The sequence below is a fragment of the Desmodus rotundus genome, chromosome 6, assembly GCF_022682495.2.
Source record: "Desmodus rotundus isolate HL8 chromosome 6, HLdesRot8A.1, whole genome shotgun sequence".
NCBI classification, from domain to species: Eukaryota; Metazoa; Chordata; class Mammalia; order Chiroptera; family Phyllostomidae; genus Desmodus; species Desmodus rotundus.
The window spans coordinates 137,002,927-137,022,303 of record NC_071392.1 but is presented as its reverse complement, the minus strand read 5'-3'; the positions used below and the strand labels follow the sequence as shown (position 1 = coordinate 137,022,303).

At 40.3% G+C, this 19,377-nt stretch overlaps 1 protein-coding gene and 1 non-coding gene across 2 annotated transcripts; both read left to right on the top strand.

The window, feature by feature from the left end:
• The first annotated feature begins 425 nt into the window (after positions 1-425).
• Positions 426-19,377, top strand: NANP (N-acetylneuraminic acid phosphatase). Its single transcript, XM_024577113.3, has 2 exons — positions 426-575; positions 16,714-19,377. Exons 1-2 carry the CDS (start codon positions 489-491, stop codon positions 17,368-17,370), a joined length of 744 nt encoding a protein of 247 aa, XP_024432881.1. The 5' UTR covers positions 426-488; the 3' UTR covers positions 17,371-19,377.
• On the top strand, positions 16,095-16,236 carry LOC112319767 (small nucleolar RNA SNORA29). Its single transcript, XR_002976369.2, has one exon. It is a non-coding gene; the product is annotated as a small nucleolar RNA SNORA29 (small nucleolar RNA).

Genomic DNA, 19,377 nt, shown 5'->3' with positions numbered 1-19,377 from the left:
GTGTATCAGGATAACACTATGCTCTAACCCAGCCGTCCCCAACGTTTTCGGCACCAGGGACGGGTTTCTCGGAAAAAGGGTTGGGGGTGGGGAGAAGGAAACAGGGCTCAGGTTGAGCTTCCTAGCTGGCTCACTCACTATGGACTGGGAAAGGGAGCAAAAGAAGGCGGGGAAGAGTTCAGGCGAGCTTTGCTTGCCACTGATTCCTAACAGGCCACGACCTGCGCTTCTTAGCTTCTTAGGGCTGCTCCCACAACTGGTCAGGGTTACCACGCGGGTACCTCCTGCAAAACCTAAGGGCTATTCTGGATTGGGTGGGACCGGGCTATTTTGAGGCGTATTACTTTGCGGCACTTTACTAGCCCCGGGCTATGAAAGGGTCAGGTGACCCTCCTAGCTCCACCCACAGGTTTCCTGCACGACCGCCTTACGCTTGCGCGGGCTCCGTGCGAGAGGAGGGAAGTTGGAGCGTCCTGCTTGCTGAAGGGATGGGGCTAAGCGTCAGGGCGGTTTTCTTTGACCTGGACAACACGCTTATCGACACGGCCTGGGCGAGTAGAAAAGGCATGTTGGAGGTAACTGCTTCCCGGTACCCACAGCCCTCCTCAGTCTAGTGAGTTCGTCCCACCCGGAACTGCGTTATTTCCCGTTCCCTTGGTGTCCTCCCCTTCCACTTACACCGCGCCCGGGGTTGGTGATCCCTCAGGGGCCCCGGAAGCACTGGCCTCTCATACTTTGAGACTCCCGTGCAGAACGGAGCAAAAAAAGAAGGACGAGTGAGCTAGGGAGGTTGCCTTCTCTAAAGCCTGGCAGTTTAGGTTCCCTGCCTATCTGCCCGCAGGCTCTGGGGAACTGGTATTTTGAAGTTCCTTCTACTGCTTTGGGACCGAGAAGGATGTCATTAAAGCTGCCACGATGGCAGCGTTGCCCCAAAACATAGATTGTCACACCACGCCAAGTCACCTCACCTGGCTTTTTTGCCAGGACAAGTTTGAATCAGGAAGAGTGCACTCAGCAGGCTTTCTGTGATTGACCTCGGGGGAGGGTCCTCATCTAGTTTCTGAGTTTTCTCTGCTGCCTGCTTCTTGGCTTTCCTGAGCTTGTTATGTGAGGCCCAGGCTGCAGCGTCGGTCAGTACCTCCAAGGCCCGAGAAAGCTGGTGGAAGAGTTCAGCAGCTCTGGGATTATCTGGATTTTTGTCTGGGTGGCAGGAGATGGCCTTCTGCCTATATGCCTTTTCCACCTCCTTGTCTGCCACCTTCTCCTCAATACCAAGCAGCATGTACAAGTCCATCTGTAAGAGCTCCTTGGTCACTGCCGTGGTTCCAACCCCGAATGGATTCTACCGCAACTACGAAGTCTAAGCGTGTGCCGGGATTCCCAGGGACTGTCGGCCTCCTAGTATATTTCTGAAGTGAAAGTAAAAAGTCCCACCTATACTGGGCATTTCTTTCATGAGACATTGCTCAGCAGCATTCTCTCCTTTCTGTACGCCACAGATGCTGTATTAGGCCTTTACTATGTTGTTTAGGCAACCTAATCCATTCCTGCTTTCTTCTCTCAGCCTTCAGTTTTGTTTTTGTTTTTATAGTTGTTCAAGTACAGTTCTCTCCATTTTCCTCCCACCGCTCTCCTCCGCCCCACCCTCAATCCTACCCCCCTTTGGCTTTGTCCATGGGTCCTTGTCTTCAGTTTTAAGGAAAAAAACAAGCGTTATCAGATTTGAAAAACCCACTTTCAAAAGTTCATCCTTGCAACTTGAGTGTTCCTTCCTAACTAATGCTTCATTAGTTAGGTTTTATCTCCCTGGATATTCATCCTCTTTCTTAGTGCATCCACTCCTGCATATTCAGGTCTGCCCATACTTGAAAAAAAACCAATGCTTCCCTTGGACCTTTCCTTCTCCTCCACCAGACGTTACCTGTTTCTCTTCACAGCCATGTTTTTCCAGAGAAATTTACACCTATTAATGCCTTGTCTCTGTCTCCTATTTATTCCTAAATTTATTCATGGTAGCTTCCATGTTTGCCACTAGAGTCAAATTGACTTGACAGGTCATTAGGTGTCTTTCAAATGGCCAGAATCAGTGGGCATTTTAAGTCTGACTTAATGACTTATCTGAGCCATTCTACACTAATGAGTGTCCCTTTAATCTTCACTCCCTTGACTTTAACCTCAAGGGCACCAGCCTAGGCGTGCTATATAGCCTCCAGTATCTCTGGGTGTTGATGGTACATATTTACCTGTGTGTGTTCTTGGCAGGCCACGCCATCATGTGTTACAATTAGGCCAAATCATTCTGTAGGCTGAGTTCAGGCTTTAAATCAGGCATTTGAGCTTAAATCACAACTCTCTCAATACCTACCTGAAAGTGCCTAAACAAGTTTCTTAACCACTCTAAGCCTCAAATCCTCATGATAAAATTTGAATAGAGATATCAGATCTCAATAACCCTATTGGGTATGCTTAATGTGATGCAGGGGAAGTGCATAGCATCCAGTGTTCACTTGATGAATTGAACAACCATACACCCTGCCACCCAGTTCATCACCTCCTGCACATCCTCCTGGCCCTTATCTTGGTTAAAGCTGGACTTGTCTCTCATATAGACTGTTGGTGTGGTCTTATCCACATTCCTCCCATGGTATAATTTCTGAAACAAATGTTATATTGTATTTCTTCCTGATCTTTACATGCTCACTTATATCAGCACTATATTTTGTTCAGATATCTCCTAATGCACTTACTATAATTATTTTTTACAACTCAGATGCCCACAACTAAACAGTGAGCTTCTTATGAATGAACAAACTGTCAGTCATCTTCATTTGACACATTGTAAATGTTGACTAAATGCTGGATGGATGGATGAAAATCCAGGTCTCTCCACACAACGTTCTGTTGCCACTTCCTTGAACTCAATGCTTTTGAGTATCAAGAATGCTTTATTACATAAGAATATAACAACACCTATAAATGCCCTATTTAAAAGAAACATGCCATTTTTAATAACTCACTCTGCTTGAGTTATGAAAAGAGGAAGGGGTGAAGGTCTAGCCATTGCCTTGGGCTTAGGGAGAAGGAGTCATATACTGACTGTACAGATAAACTTTAATTTTTAAAAGATCTTCGGGGAAAGTTATTTCCACCTTTGGGCCAGTCTCAGTGTCACTACTAGAGGAAGACTTCTATAGAACTTTAGGCTCCTTAGTGAACAAAGGAGAAAACATTTCTGCATATGAGTTGACTTTCTAGTGGGGATGACACTGAACATAATACATTAAGTGTACTTATAAGTGTGTTAAGCAAAGTGGAGAGAACAAACCACAGTTTTGTTTTGTTTTTTTATGGTAGCCATATAATTTGCTTTCCAAATCAGGACCTATTTCAGACTGAAAGGGGGACATACTTTTAGATAGATTGAAAAGAAGAGGTAAGTGGATTTTTGGCCTTCAAAATAATCTCATTCTTATCAACAGGGGAAGCTTAATTAAGGTGAACTAACTCAGTCCTTCCTAGATTGGGTGGTTCCTTGAAACAGCTGCACAACCTTAACAAAGACAGGTTGCCAACAGGTGCCTATGGACAGAAGTCATAAAAACTTATGCCCCAGTACAGCCAAGAGAGTCTGGATTAACCAGCCAAGATTTATTTGGGCAGTGCTTCTGGAATTTAGTTCTCATTATGCCAGAGGATGGTTAATTGGTTTGTTTTTCTGTAGCCTCTGCATTTCCTTAAGCACCTCCTATTCTGGTCCTTAGCTGAGCCATGAAGGGGCCATGAAGGGGATGTGCTTGTGAAGACTTCGCAGATTGTCATCTGGAAGGAAGGGCAGGGCTACAGATAGAGAGCTGGGCATCTAATACATAGACTGTGGAATCTGGATGCAGGGTCCATGGGGTGTGTTTCCTGTCCCAGGCTCCAGGATGCTAGTTAGTTTTTAGAAGCTTCAGAGAGCCCAGAGGTCTTTGTTGGGCTAGCTGCTCCTTTGTGAGTTTTCTTCTGCTGACTCAGTTCACTCCTTTCATAATTGTATATCATGTAAAGATCCTTCTAATCCAAGTTCAAAAATAAATTTCAGGGTGTTTAGTGTTGTAGATACTATTTTTAAGAGCTAGGATTCTCTTAAATCATGTGTGATAGTAAACCTTTAAGTAATATTATTTATTTTTGTTGTTCAATGGCAGTTGTCTCAGTTTTTTCCCTTTGGCTCTCCCCTGCCCTGCCCACTCCCCACTCCATCAGTAAATTTCCACCTGGTTGTCCATTATCATTAGTCCTTCATACATGTTCCTTGACTAGACCTTTCCTGTTCTCTCCCCCATTTTCCTTCCCCCCACCCCGTCTGGTCACTGTCAGATTGTTCCTTATTTACATGTCTCTGGTTCTGTTTTGCTTGCTTGTTTGTTTTGTTCATTAGGTTCCACTTATAGGTGAGATTATATGGTATTTGGCTTTTGCTGCCTGGCTTATTTCACTCAGACTAATACTGTGCAGTTCCATACATACTGTCTTGAAGGCTAGGAGTTCCTTCCTTCTTTCTGCTGCATAGAATTCCATTGTGTAAATGAAACCCAGTTTTTGATTCACTAATTTACTGATGGGCATTTAGGTTGCTTCCAGCACTTGGCTATTGTAAATTGTGCGGCTATGAACATTGGGGTGCATAGATTCTTTTGAATTGGTGTTTCAGGATTCTTAGGGTGTAATCCCAGCAGTGGAATTGCTGCGTCAAAAGGCTGTTCCACTTTTAGTTTTTTGAGGAAATTCCATACTATTTTCCACAGTGGCTGTACCAGTCTTCATTCCCACCAACAGTGCACTAGGGTTCCCTTTTCTCCACAACCTCGCCAGCACATGTTTGTTAATTTGATTATGATGGCCATTCTCACCGGTGTGAAGTTGTATCTCATTGTGGTTTTAATTTGCATCTCTCTGATGGCTAGTGATGCTGAGCATCTTTTCATATGTCTCTGGGCCCTGTGTATATTTTCCTTGGAGAAGTGTCTGTTCAAGTCCTCTGCCCATTTTTTAATTGGATTACTTTTCTTGCTGGTGTGGAGTCGTGAGAGTTCTTTATATATTTTGTAGATACCCCTTGTCTGAGGTATCATTAGCGAATGTGTTTTCCCATACAGTAGGTTCCACTTTCATTTTGTTGATGTTTTCTTTAGCTGTGCAGAAGCTTTTTAGTTTGATGTAGTCCCATTTGTTTATTCTTTCCCTTTATATCCTTCACCATAGGGGATATATTGGTGAAAATATTTCTGTGTGGATATGTGAAATTTTCCTGCCTGTGTTCTTCTCTAGGGCTTTTTTCGTGTCATGACTTACATTTAAATTTTATATCCACCTTGAGTTTTTGTCAGTGTATGGTGTAAGTTGGTGGTCTAGCTTCACTTTTTTGTGTATACTTGTCCAGATCTCCCAACACCATTTATTGAAGAGGCTTTTTTACTCCATTTTATATTCCTGTCCCCTGGGTCAAATGCTTACTGATCATATCGACATGGGTTTATTTCTGGGCTCTCATTCTATTCCATTGATGTATGTGTCTGTCCTTAAGCTAGTACTAGACTGTTTTGATTACAGTGGCCTTGTAATATAGTTTGATATCAGGTATTGTGATACCTCCTACTTTGTTCTTCTTTTTCAAAATTGCTGAGGCTATTCAGGATCATTTGTGGTTCCATATAAATTTTGAAATATTTGTTCTATCTCTGTGAAATACATCGTTAGTACTTTGATAGGGATTGCATAGAATCTATAGATTTGTTTGGGTAGGTAGTATGGACATTTCAATGATGTTAATTCTTCCAATCCAGGAACACAGTATATGTGTCCATTTATTTGTGTCTTCCTTGATTTTTTTCTTCAGTGTTGTATAGTTTTCTGAGTACAGGTGTTTTACCTCCTTGTTTAAGTTTATTCCTAAGTATTTTATTTTTATTGTTGCTACAGTAAATAGAATCTTATTCCAAATTTCTGTTTCTGATATTTCTTTCTTAGTGTACAGAAATGTTTTGATTTCTGAATGTGGACTTTGTATCCCACCGTTTTGCCAAATTAATGTATTAGATTTAGTAGTTTTTTAGTGGCATCTATAGGATTTTCTATGCACACTATCATGTATCTGCAAACAGTGACAATTTTACTTCCTCCTTTCCAATTTGGATGCCTTTTATTTCTTTTTCTTGACTGATCACTGTGGCTAGAACTTCCAATACTACGTGAATAGAAGAGATGTAGCAGAGAACCTTGTCTTGTGCCTGATCTACAGGGAAAACTTTTAGCTTTTGCCCATTGAGTATGATGTTTGCTGTAGGTTTCTCATATATACCCTTAATTATATTGAGGTATGCTCCCACTTTGCTGGGTGGGAGTGTTGTTGGGTTTTTTTTTTTTATCATAAATGGGTGCTGTCCTCTATCAAATCCTTTTTCAGCTCTATTGATATGATCATATGGTGTTTGTCTTTCATATTGATTTTGTGATAGATTACATATTTTGATTTGCACATATTGTACCATCCTTGCATCTCTGGGATGAATCCCAGTTGATCATGGTGTATGATCTTTTTATTGTATTGCTGGATCCAGTTGGCCAATATGTTTTTGAGGATTTTAGCATCCATGTTCATCAGCAACATTGGCCTGTAGTTTTCTTTCTTTGTTGTGTCTTTATCTGGTTTTAGAATTAGGATAATACTGGCCTCATAAAAAGAATTAGGGAGTCTTCCCCCTTCTTGGATTTTTTGGAATAGGTTGAGAAGAATCATGGTTAGCTCTTCCTTAAATGTTTGGTAATATTTTCCTGTGAATTCATTTAATCCAGGGCTTTTGTGTGGCAGGAGTTTTTTGATTACTGCTTCAATTCACTAGCTTTTAGCAGTCTATTCAGGCTTTCTGCTTTTTCTTGACTTTGTTTTGGAAGACTATATGTTTCTAGAAATTTGTTCATTTCACCCATGTTTTCAAATTTCCTTAGCATATGGTTCGTAGTGATATCTTAACGTCCTTTTTGTTTCTTTAGTATCATTGTAATTTATCCTCTTTCACTTCTGATTTTATTTATTTGGGACCTCTCCCTTTTTTTCTTGATGAGTCTGGTTAAAGGATTGTCAATTTTGTTTGTCTTTTCAAAGAACAAGTCCCTGGATTTAATGATCATTTCAATTGTTCTTTTAGTCTCTAAGTCCTTTAATCCTGCTCTGATCTTGATTATTTTCTTCCTTCTACTATCTCTAAGTTTTGCTTGTTGTTGTTCCTCTAGTTCTTGTAGATGTTGAGTTAGGTAGTTCATTTAAAGTTTTTCTATCTTTTATAGGTAGGCCTGTATTGCTATGAACTTCCCTCTCAGGACTCCTTTTGCTGTGTCTCATAGATTTGGGGTTTTTTCTGTGCTCAATATCATTTATTTTTAGAAACTTTTTCATTTCTTCCTTGATCTCTTTATTTACCAATTCATTGTTTAATAACATGTTTTTCAGTTGCCATGGATTTGATTGTTTTTGAGTTTTTTCTTGAGGCTGGTTTCTTGTTTCAAGCCATGGTGCTCCAAGAAAATGCTTGCTATGATTTCAACTTCTTGAATTTGCTGAGGTTTGTTTGGTGCCCTATCATGTGGCTTATCTTTGAAAATGTTCCATATACATTAAAAAAGAATGTGTATTTTGCTTCTTTGGGATGAAATGTTCTGTATATATCAAATAAGTTCATTTGATCTAGGATGTTGTTGAGTGCTACAATATCCTTGTTCATTCTTTGTTTGGAAGATCTATTCATTGTTGACAGTCGGGTGTTCAAATCCCCTACTATACAAGTCTTGCTGTGTATATCTTAAAGTTCTCCAAGATTTTCCTTATATATTTGGATGTTGCTATGTTGGGTGCATATATGTTTATAATGGTTATATATTTTTGATGGATGCTTCCCTTAATTATTATCTAGTGTCCTTCTCTGTGTTTTTATGGCATCTGTTTCGAAATCTATTTTGTCTGACTTAAGTATAGCTATCCTGACTTTTTTTCTGTGTCCATTTGTTTGGAATATTTCTTTCCATCCCTTCACTTTCCATCTGTGTAGATCTTTTATTCTGAGATGAGTCTTTTTTTCATTTCTAAAGATTTTTTTAAAATTTATTTTTAGAGAGAGGAAGGGAGGGAGAAAGGGAGGGAGTGAAACATCAATGTGTGGTGGCCTTTCCATGCCCCCTCTTGGGGACCTGGCCCACAAACCAGGCAAAGACCCTAGACGGGGAATGAAACCTGCAACCCTTTGGTTGTCAGGCCAGCAATCAATCCACTGAGCCACACCAGCCAGGGCTGAAATGAGTCTCTTTAGATAGCACATATGTGGGTCATGTTTTCTCATCTATTCAACTACTCTTATGTCTTTGATTGGAGCATTTAATCCATTTACACTTAAGATTATTATTATTACTATTTTTATTATTGTTCAATTACATTTTTTGATATATTTATTGATTATGCTATTACAGTTGTCCCATTTCCCCCCTTCACTCAACTCCTTCCTGCCCACCCCCTCCCTCCCACATTCCCCCCTATAGTTCATGTCCATGGGTCATACTTATAAGTTCTTTGGCTTCTACATTTCCTACACTATTCTTACCCTCCCCCTGTCTATTTTCCACCTATCATCTATGCTACTTATTCTTTGTACCTTTCCTCCCTCTCCCCCCACCCCAATCACCTATTGATAACCCTCCATGTGATCTCCATTTCTGTGGTTCTGTTTCTGTTCTAGTTGTTTGCTTAGTTCTCTTTTGTTCTGGTTTTAGGTGTGGTTGTTAATAACTGTAACTTTGCTGTTATTTTTACTGTTCATATTTTTATCTTCTTTTTCTTAGATAAGTCCCTTTAACATGTCATATAATAACGGCTTGATGATGATGAACTCCTTTGACTTGACCTTATCTGAGAAGCACTTTATCTTCCCTTTCATTCTAAATGATAGCTTTGCTGGATACAGTAATCTTGGATGTAGGCCCTTGCCTTTCATGACTTGGAATACTTCTTGCCAGTCCCTTCTTTCCTGTAAGGTCTCTTTTGAGAAATCAGCTGACAGTCTTATGGGAACCCCTTTGTAGGTAACTGTGTCCTTTTGTCTTGCTGCTTCTAAGATTCTCTCCTTCTGTTTCATCTTGGGTAATGTAATTATGATGTGCCTTGGTGTGTTCCTCCTTGGGTCTAGCTTCTTTGGGGCTCTCTGAGCTACCTGGACTTCCTGGAAGTCTATTTCCTTTGCCAGACTGGGGAAGTTCTCCTTCATTATTTGTTCAAATAAGTTTTCAAGTTTTTGTTCTTCCTCTTCTCCTTCTGGCATCCCTATAATTCAGATGTTGGAATGTTTCAAGATGTCCTGGAGGTTCCTAAGCCTCTCCTCATTTTTCCGAATTCTTGTTTCTTCATTCTTTTCTGGTTGGATGTTTGTTTCTTCCTTCTGGTCCACATCGTTGATTTGAATCCCAGTTTCCTTCACATCACTATTGGTTCCCTGTACATTTTCCTTTGTTTCTCTTGGCATAGCCTTCATTTTTTCATCTTCTTTTCGAACAGATTCAACCAATTCTGTGAGCGTCTTAATAGCCAGTGTTTTGAACTGTGTATCCGATAGGTTGGCTATCTCTTCCTCGCTTGGTTGTATTTTTTTCTGGAGCTTTGAAGTGTTCTGTCATTTGGGCCTTTTTTTTTTTTTTTTTTTGTCTTGGCGCGTCTGTACCTTAAAGGGGCGGAGCCTTAGGTGTTCACAGGGGTGCGGTAACGCTGATAGCTGCTCTGTGACGCTGTATGTGGGGGAGAGGCCGAGAGGGAGCAATGGTGTCCGCTCCACTCTCCACCGGATTTCAGTCACTCCCTCTGCTACCCACAATCAAATTGGGCCCCTCTGGTGCTGGTTCCCAAGTGGGTGGGCTTGTGCACGCTCTAGGTCCCTCTGGGTCTCTCCAACGACCTCTCCTGTGAGGCTGGGCGTTTCTCCTGCTGCTGCCCCAACCCCCACGGGTGTTTTCAATCAGAGCTTTGAGGCTTTATTTCCTCACGCCGGAGCCCTGGGTTGCGAGGTCTGCTTCACTCCCCCGCCGTTCATCCCGGTTTATCTGTGCACGAATGTGGGGTCGCGGGGTCTGCTAGAGGTCAGACTGCCTGCCCCGTTCATCCCACACTCTGCCAGTCTTGGTCCCACCACAGCCACACGAGTCCTCTCCGCCCTGGCTGCTCGTCTCTGCCCCACCTACCGGTCTGGATGTATGTTTCTTTTTTATCTACTTGGTGTCAGACTTCCTTGCCGTTCCATTTTCTGTCAGTTCTGGCTGTGTGAGGAGGTGCAGTGTGTCTACCTATGCCGCTATCTTGGTTCTCTGTTCAATTACATTTGTCTGCATTTTCTCCCCACACCTCCACCCCACCCCAGCCAAACCCACCTGCCTCCCCCGCCCTCCCACTTGGTTTTGTCCCTGTGTCCTTTATAGTAGTTCCTGAAAACCCCTCTCCCCACTGTCCCCTCCCCACTCCTCTCTGGCTATTGTTAGATTGTTCTTAACTTCAGAGTCTCTGGTTATATTTTTTTTCCTTTTTTCTCTTGTTGATTGTGATCCAGTTAAAGGTGAGATCATTTGGTATTTGTCCCTCACCGCCTGGCTTATTTCTCTTAGCATAATATTCTCCAGTTCTATCCATGCTCTCAAAAAGGGTAGGAGCTCCTTCTTTCTCTCTGCTGCGTGTAGTATTCCATTGTGTAAATGTAACATAGTTTTTTGATCCACTCATTTACTGATGGGCACTTAGGTTGCTTCCAGCACCTGGCAATTGTAAATTGTGCTGCTATGAACATTGGGGTGCATAGGTTCTTTTGGATTGGTGTTTCAGGGTTCTTAGGATATAGTCCCAACAGTGGAATTGCTGGTTCAAAAGGCAGTTCCATTTTTAGTTTTCTGAGGAAATTCCATACTGTTTTCCACAGTGGCCTCACCAGTCTGCATTCCCATCAACAGTGCACTAGGGTTCCCTTTTCTCCGCATCCTCTCCAACACTCGTTTGTTGATTTGTTTATAATTTCGGACATTCCACGCAGCTATATATTCACTGATATGTCCCCTAAAGCAAGGGACATAAAGGAAAGAATAAACAAATGGGACCTCATCAAATTAAAAAGCTTCTGCATGGCTAAAGAAAACAGCATTAAAATGAAAAGAGAACCAACTATATGGGAAAACAAATCTGCCAATGATATCTCAGACAAGAGTTTGATCTCCAAAATATATGAAGATCCCACACGACTCTACTCCAGGAAGACAATCAACCCAATTACAAAATGGGCAAAGACTTGAACAGACACTTCTCCAGGGAAGACATACAGAGGGCCCTGAGACATATGAAAAGATGCTCAGCATTACTAGCCATCAGAGAGATGCAAATTAAAACCACAATGAGATACCACTTCACACTGCTGAGAATGGCCATCATAGACTTCTTTCTGTATCTGTCTGTGGTTTTTTATCAGTTCAAGGTCCAGGCATCAGTTGTCCAACTTCTGGCAACACCACCTGTATCTCCTTCACCTGTCTCTAGAGGAAGCTTCTGTGTGCTCAAGAGGTTGGGGCCTCTGGTTCTCCCCTGGGAGGCACTATTCAGTCTTCGGGGAAAATTGTGTGTGTGTTCCCCCTGCCCCTACACCTCCCATATTAATTCTGTGCCAATTTATTTCCAATAATATATAATTTCTGCTTAAATAGCTGTCTGTGTCATTAGTTGGAGGGGACAGTCTGTGTAAGAACGTCAGCTCTCTCCTGCTTGGTGTAACGGCAGCTCTGTGTGTGAGCCAAGGCAGGGCAGAACCCGGAATCCCCCTTGCTATGTACCCCTTTCTTAACTTCCTGCTTTGACGGCCTCAGTGAAATAGGGTCCTAGGGCCCAATGTGCTTTGTCTCCCTGTGAGTAGTTCAAACTAGGCCCTTTTAGGTGTTCATCTTGCTCTTTCTCTTGAGGAAATTCCCCCTGCTGGGTTGTTAAGGCTGCCCAGCCAGATTTGCAGATCTTCCCCTGCTCCTACAGGAGATGGTGGCTGAGCACAACCTTCCATTCCTGGAGGTCTTACCAAGGAAGGGGGACCAGTCTGTCCTCAAATAATCTCAGGTACACACTTCCCAGCCCACCCTCACAGCACAGAGCAGCCACACTAGCTACTCTGCACTGGCCTGCGGCCCAGAAACTACCTTGCAATGCACCCCTTTGATCAATCACCCAGCTGTACTGAGCAGGTGCAAATTGAGCCCACAATCTCCCTCCTTTTTGGTAGGGCAGCTGGCCATGTGGGGTCCCTGCCTAGCACATCTCAGTTCCCTTTTTAAAAAAGTCTCTCTGAGTGTTCAAACTGCAACGCTGAGCCACTGTCTGGCTTTCTGCACTCTCCACCTCTCCGCAAAGTCAAGAGTCTATCACGACCAGCCACAGCCCTTGTCCTGCACCAGATCCAGATGCAGACAATCTCTCTTATTTTCTGGCACTCTGCTGGTCAGCGTCCACCATTACAGCTATAGGTGTGCTGCTAGTTGTATGTGTGTGTTTGTGTGTGGCCTGGTTCTCCCCAACAACTTTGCATATTCAGGTCACTCCTGGTCTGGGTAGGGAGAGGGATTCCACCCTGGGAGGGGAGGGAGCTGCTAGGCCGCTGTCTCTGACCAGGCTCTCCACAGCTGTGGGCACCATGCCCAGGGACTTTTCCTTCTCTACCTATAAAACCTCTTACTGCTTGTTTTGAAGTGTCCTCTTTACTTTTTGTCTTCAAAACATCATATCAGCTAAGACTCCATTAACTGTTGACTTTATTTTTCAGCAGATCAGTTAAGTGTCCAAATTGGGTTCAAGAGCAAGTAGACTCAACTTGGCTGCCATTTTCTAAAAATCACAAATCACAGTTTTAAATAGTTTGGTCAGATTAGGCCACATTGAGTGGATGATGTTTGAGCAAAGACTTGAAGTAAAAGTAAAAGTAACAGGAGAGCTGCTTAAATGTATTTTTAACTTAGTTTTATTTGGAATTCAGTCACTTCCTATGTTAATCATAATGTTATAAAATGTTATATTGTTCTAGCTCTCAACAAGTCTTCTTAAATCCCAGTTAGCTAAACATGAATAGTGATGATATTAACTTTAATTATGGGTCCACAGAACAGGAAGTAAAGAATAGTTTCCTTTTTGTATTAAGACATAGCCTTCAATAGAGTTTTGAAGTTGATGAAGTTGAGTTTATGTCTACAAATTGATTCCCTGCCCCCACTATCTTAGGGTCTCTTTTTTCAGGTCTATAGGTACCTGATGGGCTTATTGTACTCAGAATATTTTTCCCAGTCTGACTTACACAAAATATCATCACATCTGCAAGTTAGAGATCTTTTTCCTCTACCTTCAGTTCAGTCAGAACTCCCATTCTCTCAGTGCAAATGTTAGGAGAGTTCATACAAATAATAGCATGTACTAATTCAAATAGGGGATTATTTCTGTTTGATCTAATATATGTGAATGACTGATAAACTTTTTTCCCAAAGATGTTAATATTATTAAAATGCTACTTTTTTATCCAAATGAATCTGTAATTAATTGCTGTGTGACAAATAGGAAAGTTAACTCAGGGGATGTAATGGGAAGAAGTTTTGAAACTTGGGGAGCAGTATTCTATGCTTTTACACGAATCTCTCCTTTAAGGTGAGCTAATTCTGCTTTTTCAGAGACCCAGTGAATTGCCAGTTGCAGTAACAACTGGATCTTTACTGGAAAACAAAACATAGTTATGTTTTATAACTATGATACAGCTTCCATTTAAGATCAAGCCCAGTGGTTTCCAAGAGGCCTGTTTCTTTTTATTGTGTGGTGATGGGGTTGTTGAAACTTTAGAAGGACCTTTAAGCATAGCTCAAGAATAATTCAATTGACATTATTATAAAAGATGGTAACATAGCCGTGAAGTTTGAAGAAGCTTGATTTGTTAATTGAAATTTAACTTTATAAGGTAAAAAGTTTCAGTGTTTTACCTTCACCTAAAATTCTTAGGGCTGGTATATTTTTCTTGGACTAATGAAAGTTGTGGTTTTTTCTTAAACTCTTGAATTTTCTGATGAGCACAAATAGCCTGAAAAATATTTCCTTTACTTTTGGTGTAAGTTATTCTTACAATCTGAAGGAAGAAGAATGTGTCTATTCATCTTTTCTTATTTTCAATGGGTGAATTGAGTGTCTGGTGTGGGTAGCATACCACTCTTCCCTGTATAGTTTAGGACAGCACATTTTGTTTGACCCTGTTGCTTAAAACAGCAGACAAATTTTAGTCCCAACTGTGTACATTGCACTTATCTGCAAAGATCAAAATTGTCTTGGCATGGCTGACTTTCCCCTGATGTCCCTAAAACAGGGACTTCAAGTGCAGGTAATTTGTTTGGAGGGGATATCAGTAAACACTGTACAAAGTGGTGGAGTAAGACGGGGACTTGAAGGAATCAAATAAGGTTACATAAATGAGCAGGTTACTGGTGTGAAGAGTTGGGGAACTCTGAGAGATAGTATGCAGAATATGCTTTACTTGCCCCCTCCCAAGGGGCAAGAAAGCTGTGATACTTATTCACCAATTTCAGTTCCTCATTGGTTGAAGCCACTTCCGGGCAACACTTTGGCTCCAGCCTACGTGCATGGATATAACTGTGGCCAAATAAAGCCCTCAGGAAGAGAAGCCCAAGTACTTACAATATAAAGCCGTTGACATGTATGGGAATAGTATATGCCAAGGTGATTTGGGTAACTTCTGCTATAGCCTGGGGTTCAACACTCTTTTACAGACTGATACCAAACAGGCTGTAGTCTCATCTGTTAGCTTCCTCCCTCATGTGACTTCATTTTAGCTGAAATAAGCTTTTTGCCTTCAAAATTCCAAGCTCTGTGACTTTCTTCATACCATTCCTTCTGTTTAGAATGATTTTATGATCCTTCCATCCCACCCGAGAGACTTGGTAACTGTTTGGTTTGAATATTAACTTCCTCTGACAAGGCTTTTTACCCAGCAATCCTGTGGAATGACTTGCTCCTTCCATTTTATTTCCACAGTTGATGTTCATAAGACTGTCATGGCACTCAACCCAGCATTTGTGGTGGTTGCATACCTGTTTATTTTCCCCCCCAGATAACATCATGAAGACAAGGGACCCAGTCTCCAAGTGCTTGATACAATAGTGTAAAGGCAAGCATGTAGACTTTGAAAGTAGGCACGTGTGGGTTAAAATTCCAGCTCAAGCGAGTACTTAATTCTGAACGTCTATTTCCTCATCTCAAGAGGAGAACTCTTATAGAGTTAGAAAGGTAGAAATAATGAATGTGAGCATTGGGCATAGTGCTTGCCATTAGGGTATTGGTAAATGTTAGAAGACAGTAAAGATGATTAAGAACCTAATGTAATTCTGAAGAGGGAATCAGAACTATGGTAACAAAGAGAGTGACTCAAAACTACTTGAAGCTTTTTTAATCTGGAAACCTAGGTTTGGAAGAAGCACTGGATTATTAAACTGCTGAGATCACAGAACATGCTTGATTTCATTAGAGCTATGTACCCATTTTTTAAAAAAGATTTTATTTATTTCTTTTTAGAAAGAGGGGAAGGGAAGGAGAAAAAGAGGGAGAGAAACATCAGTGTGTGTTTGCTTTTGATGCACCCCATACTGGGGACCTGGCCTGCAACCCAGGCATGTGCCATGACTAGGAATCAAACCAGTGACCCTTTGGTTTGCAGGCTGGCACTCAATCCACTGAGCCACACCAGTCAGGGCTGTATATGCATTTTTTAAAGTACATAATTGGACCCCATTTTATATGGTGGTCAGTTTAGGTCTTTAAGACATGAAAGTGATGTAGATGAGAAAAAGTGAGATGAACCTGTGTTATTTCTGGGAAGAGTCTAAATAATAGTTGTTAGAAATTTAAAGTATTTCACTAAATATAAACACGTTTCATTTTCACATCTTCATGACCTGAAAGGTGGTAGACTTAAACTGCTAAAAGAAGGAGTTTTATTAGCTATATATGAAGAATGTTTTCACTTCCCATTTGACTGCCACATTTTCTCCTCAGCGTGGATCTCGGCGTGGCTATGCTTATGGGACAGACTAAAGCAGCAGTGATCTGAGGAGGGAGAGTTTTCCCGTGTCCTCCCTCTGTGTGAAATGGCTGGACAGAGCAGGGGTGGGGGGAGAATGTTTTCAGAATATAAATTTGAATGAATATATATTCATATATATATAGTTTTCTATATGTATATGGATAAATTATTCATATGTATAGTTTTCTATATATATGAATAAATATCCATATGTAACTACATGTATATTTTTCTATATATTCATATATGTAAATTCATATTGTATATTAAAACTTCATATAGTTTTCTATAAATTCATATATGTAAATATGAATATATATACACATACATATGTGTGTGTATTATTTTTTTTTCTATGGAGGTTGGGAGATCTTTACTCTGGTGTTCTTTAAAAATAAGACCAATTCCAAAGGGAAATGATGTGATAATAGAGCTGCCTGAAGACACAGGAATGGAGTTAGAGTCTCTGTGTTCTGGGTTTATAGGATCACATCTCATGGCATAACTCTTAACGACGTCAAGTTTTTTTAATGTTAACTGAGTGTTTTCATTTATTTAGGTAATAAAGATCTTACAATCAAAATACCATTACAAAGAAGAGGCTGAAATAATTTGTGACAAAGTTCAAGTTAAACTCAGCAAGGAATGTTTTCATTCTTCCAATACATGCATTACTGATCTAAGGATTTCACATTGGGAAGAAGCAATACAGGAAACCAAGGGTGGTGCAGCCAATAGGAAATTGGCTGAAGAATGTTATTTTCTGTGGAAATCTACACGTTTACAGCATATGACACTAGCAGAAGATGTCAAAGCCATGCTCACTGAACTTCGAAAGGAGGTCTATCTACTTTTATTAACAAATGGAGACAGACAGACCCAGAGGGAGAAGATCGATGCTTGTGCCTGTCAGTCCTATTTTGATGCTATTGTTGTAGGTGGAGAACAGAAAGAAGAGAAACCAGCACCTTCCATATTTTATTACTGCTGTGATCTCCTTGGAGTGCAGCCTGGGGACTGTGTGATGGTTGGGGACACACTAGAAACTGATATTCAAGGAGGTCTCAATGCAGGGCTGAAGGCAACAGTCTGGATAAATAAAAATTCAATAGTGCCACTGAAGTCATCACCCATACCACATTATATAGTTTCCTCTGTGCTAGAGTTACCTGCTCTCTTACAAAGTATAGACTGCAAAGTCAGTATATCAGCTTAAAACAAATAAAAGGGCATGGTTATATATTTTACAGGATTTGAACTAAGAAAAGTTAAGGCATTCCATATACTATGACCTAGTTCTAAGAATCATTTTACTTATGATTTAATAGCCAACCAACCATTGACTAGTATTGATATCTGGAAATCTATAATAAATTAATACAAGTTACTTTTCATTGTGTGAGAAAAATTGAAGAAATATTTAATCTATGATGAGGTTTTTAAAAAAAATTATTAATCTTTTACCATCTTGGATCCAAAAGATAAGGAAGATAGCTTATACATAGGTAGATAAATACAGGTTTTACGTACTGGCTTAAAAATAGATATTTTTTAATAAGACCTTCTAAAACATATGTAATAGAGGTTTACCAGAGCAACTGAACCTGGTTAATATGAAATAAGTACTAAGTCACATTCAAATTGAGGCATTTCATTGATTATTTTGTATATATTTGAAAAAGTATATATACCATTGTACATACTTTAAATGTATAGTTTCTTTTATAAATCTAATTTTTCTGTATTACCTGTTTTGAGGGGCTTCTTATTTTCCTATGGTGTAAACATGACAGATTCCTCCAGTAAAAAAAAGAATCTGTGATAATCAACATGTGGCCCTCCTTTTCCATGACATTATCACATTTTTCCAGAGTGAGCTTGTAGTTGCCTGTTAGTTTTTACCTCTTCTGAAAATATTTTTACTGTCTATTACCATTCACACAATGGAGTTGAGGGCACTGGACTGTCTTTCTGAAGATAAGTGCAAGCCACAAAAAGTCATTTTCCTGGGACAACTGTAATAGCATAAACAGTGAGGTATTTAAATTAAAAAGTCATTTTCCTTTTGTGGATACATCAGAGGTGAATTGTCTTGGTATAGCCTTACTAGGTGCGCCCTCCCCAAACCCCAGCTATTCTCTACTGACTGAACAGTTTCACCCATATGATGAAAACTAACAGAAAATTAGTTTTTGCTCTGAACCATTTTCAGGGTGCCATTTTAATATTTGGCTCTGGATGTTACCATCTGTCTTAAGCCTCTTTTCAAATTTTGGGAAACCTTGTTTCACAAATTTCTGTATTCAATTTAGGGTTCACTTAAGCTTAATAATTAATTATTCCATTTCAAAGTATCTTGCATCTAGAAAAATTTCTTAAGGTAGTCTCATGATTTCACCAACTTAGAGTAAAATGGTTATTTAAGGAAATAAGAAATGACAACTTTGGGGTTTTTTTACATTTTCTATAAACTACTAATGTAAAATATTAGACTCTGTTAGGGTTTATATGACTTTTTCAAGGTATCCTATGATTCTCTTAGATTGTAAATTATGCCTCTTCATAACCTATAATATTTCTTCAGCCAATTATTTCCTGCCTACTACCAAGAACAGAATTTTCTGCCATTGTGTAAACTCCCTGTTGTATTTACCTCTCTTGATTTTTAAAATGTGACTCTGCAATTGACTGTTCCAGAATGCTGTTATAAAGCTGAACATTTGTGAACACCGTATGTGTGTAGTTCCAGGTATGGTATCCATATGACCTCAATTATATTTTAGCTATTTCAAAATTGTTCAGTTGGAGGATCTTGACAGAATAATAAGTATGTGTGCAACTTCTGTAACAGATGATGTGTAATTCTGAGGGTATTTCCTTTTAGGTGTCCCACACATAGGTGTAGGCAGCATCACATTTATTATATAACTGGAAAAGGTCTATCGCTCATAGATCACAGAGCAGATCTCAACAAGACAGCTTCTAGGATGTTAAATAACCATTTCTTCAACAAAAGTAATCTGGGGGGTGGAATTGAAGTAATTGAGTTTCCTTGTCTTCACGTTTGTATTCTATACAGTGCAATAATGCAATATTACTTTCCATTTATGCCCAAACTTGGGGAAGGACTTTGTGGTTTCCTACCTTCTTAGTGGAATATTACAGAAGATATTAAGAAATCTTGGAATTGGCTGGGGTGGGGTGGGGTGGAGGGAAGGGGAGA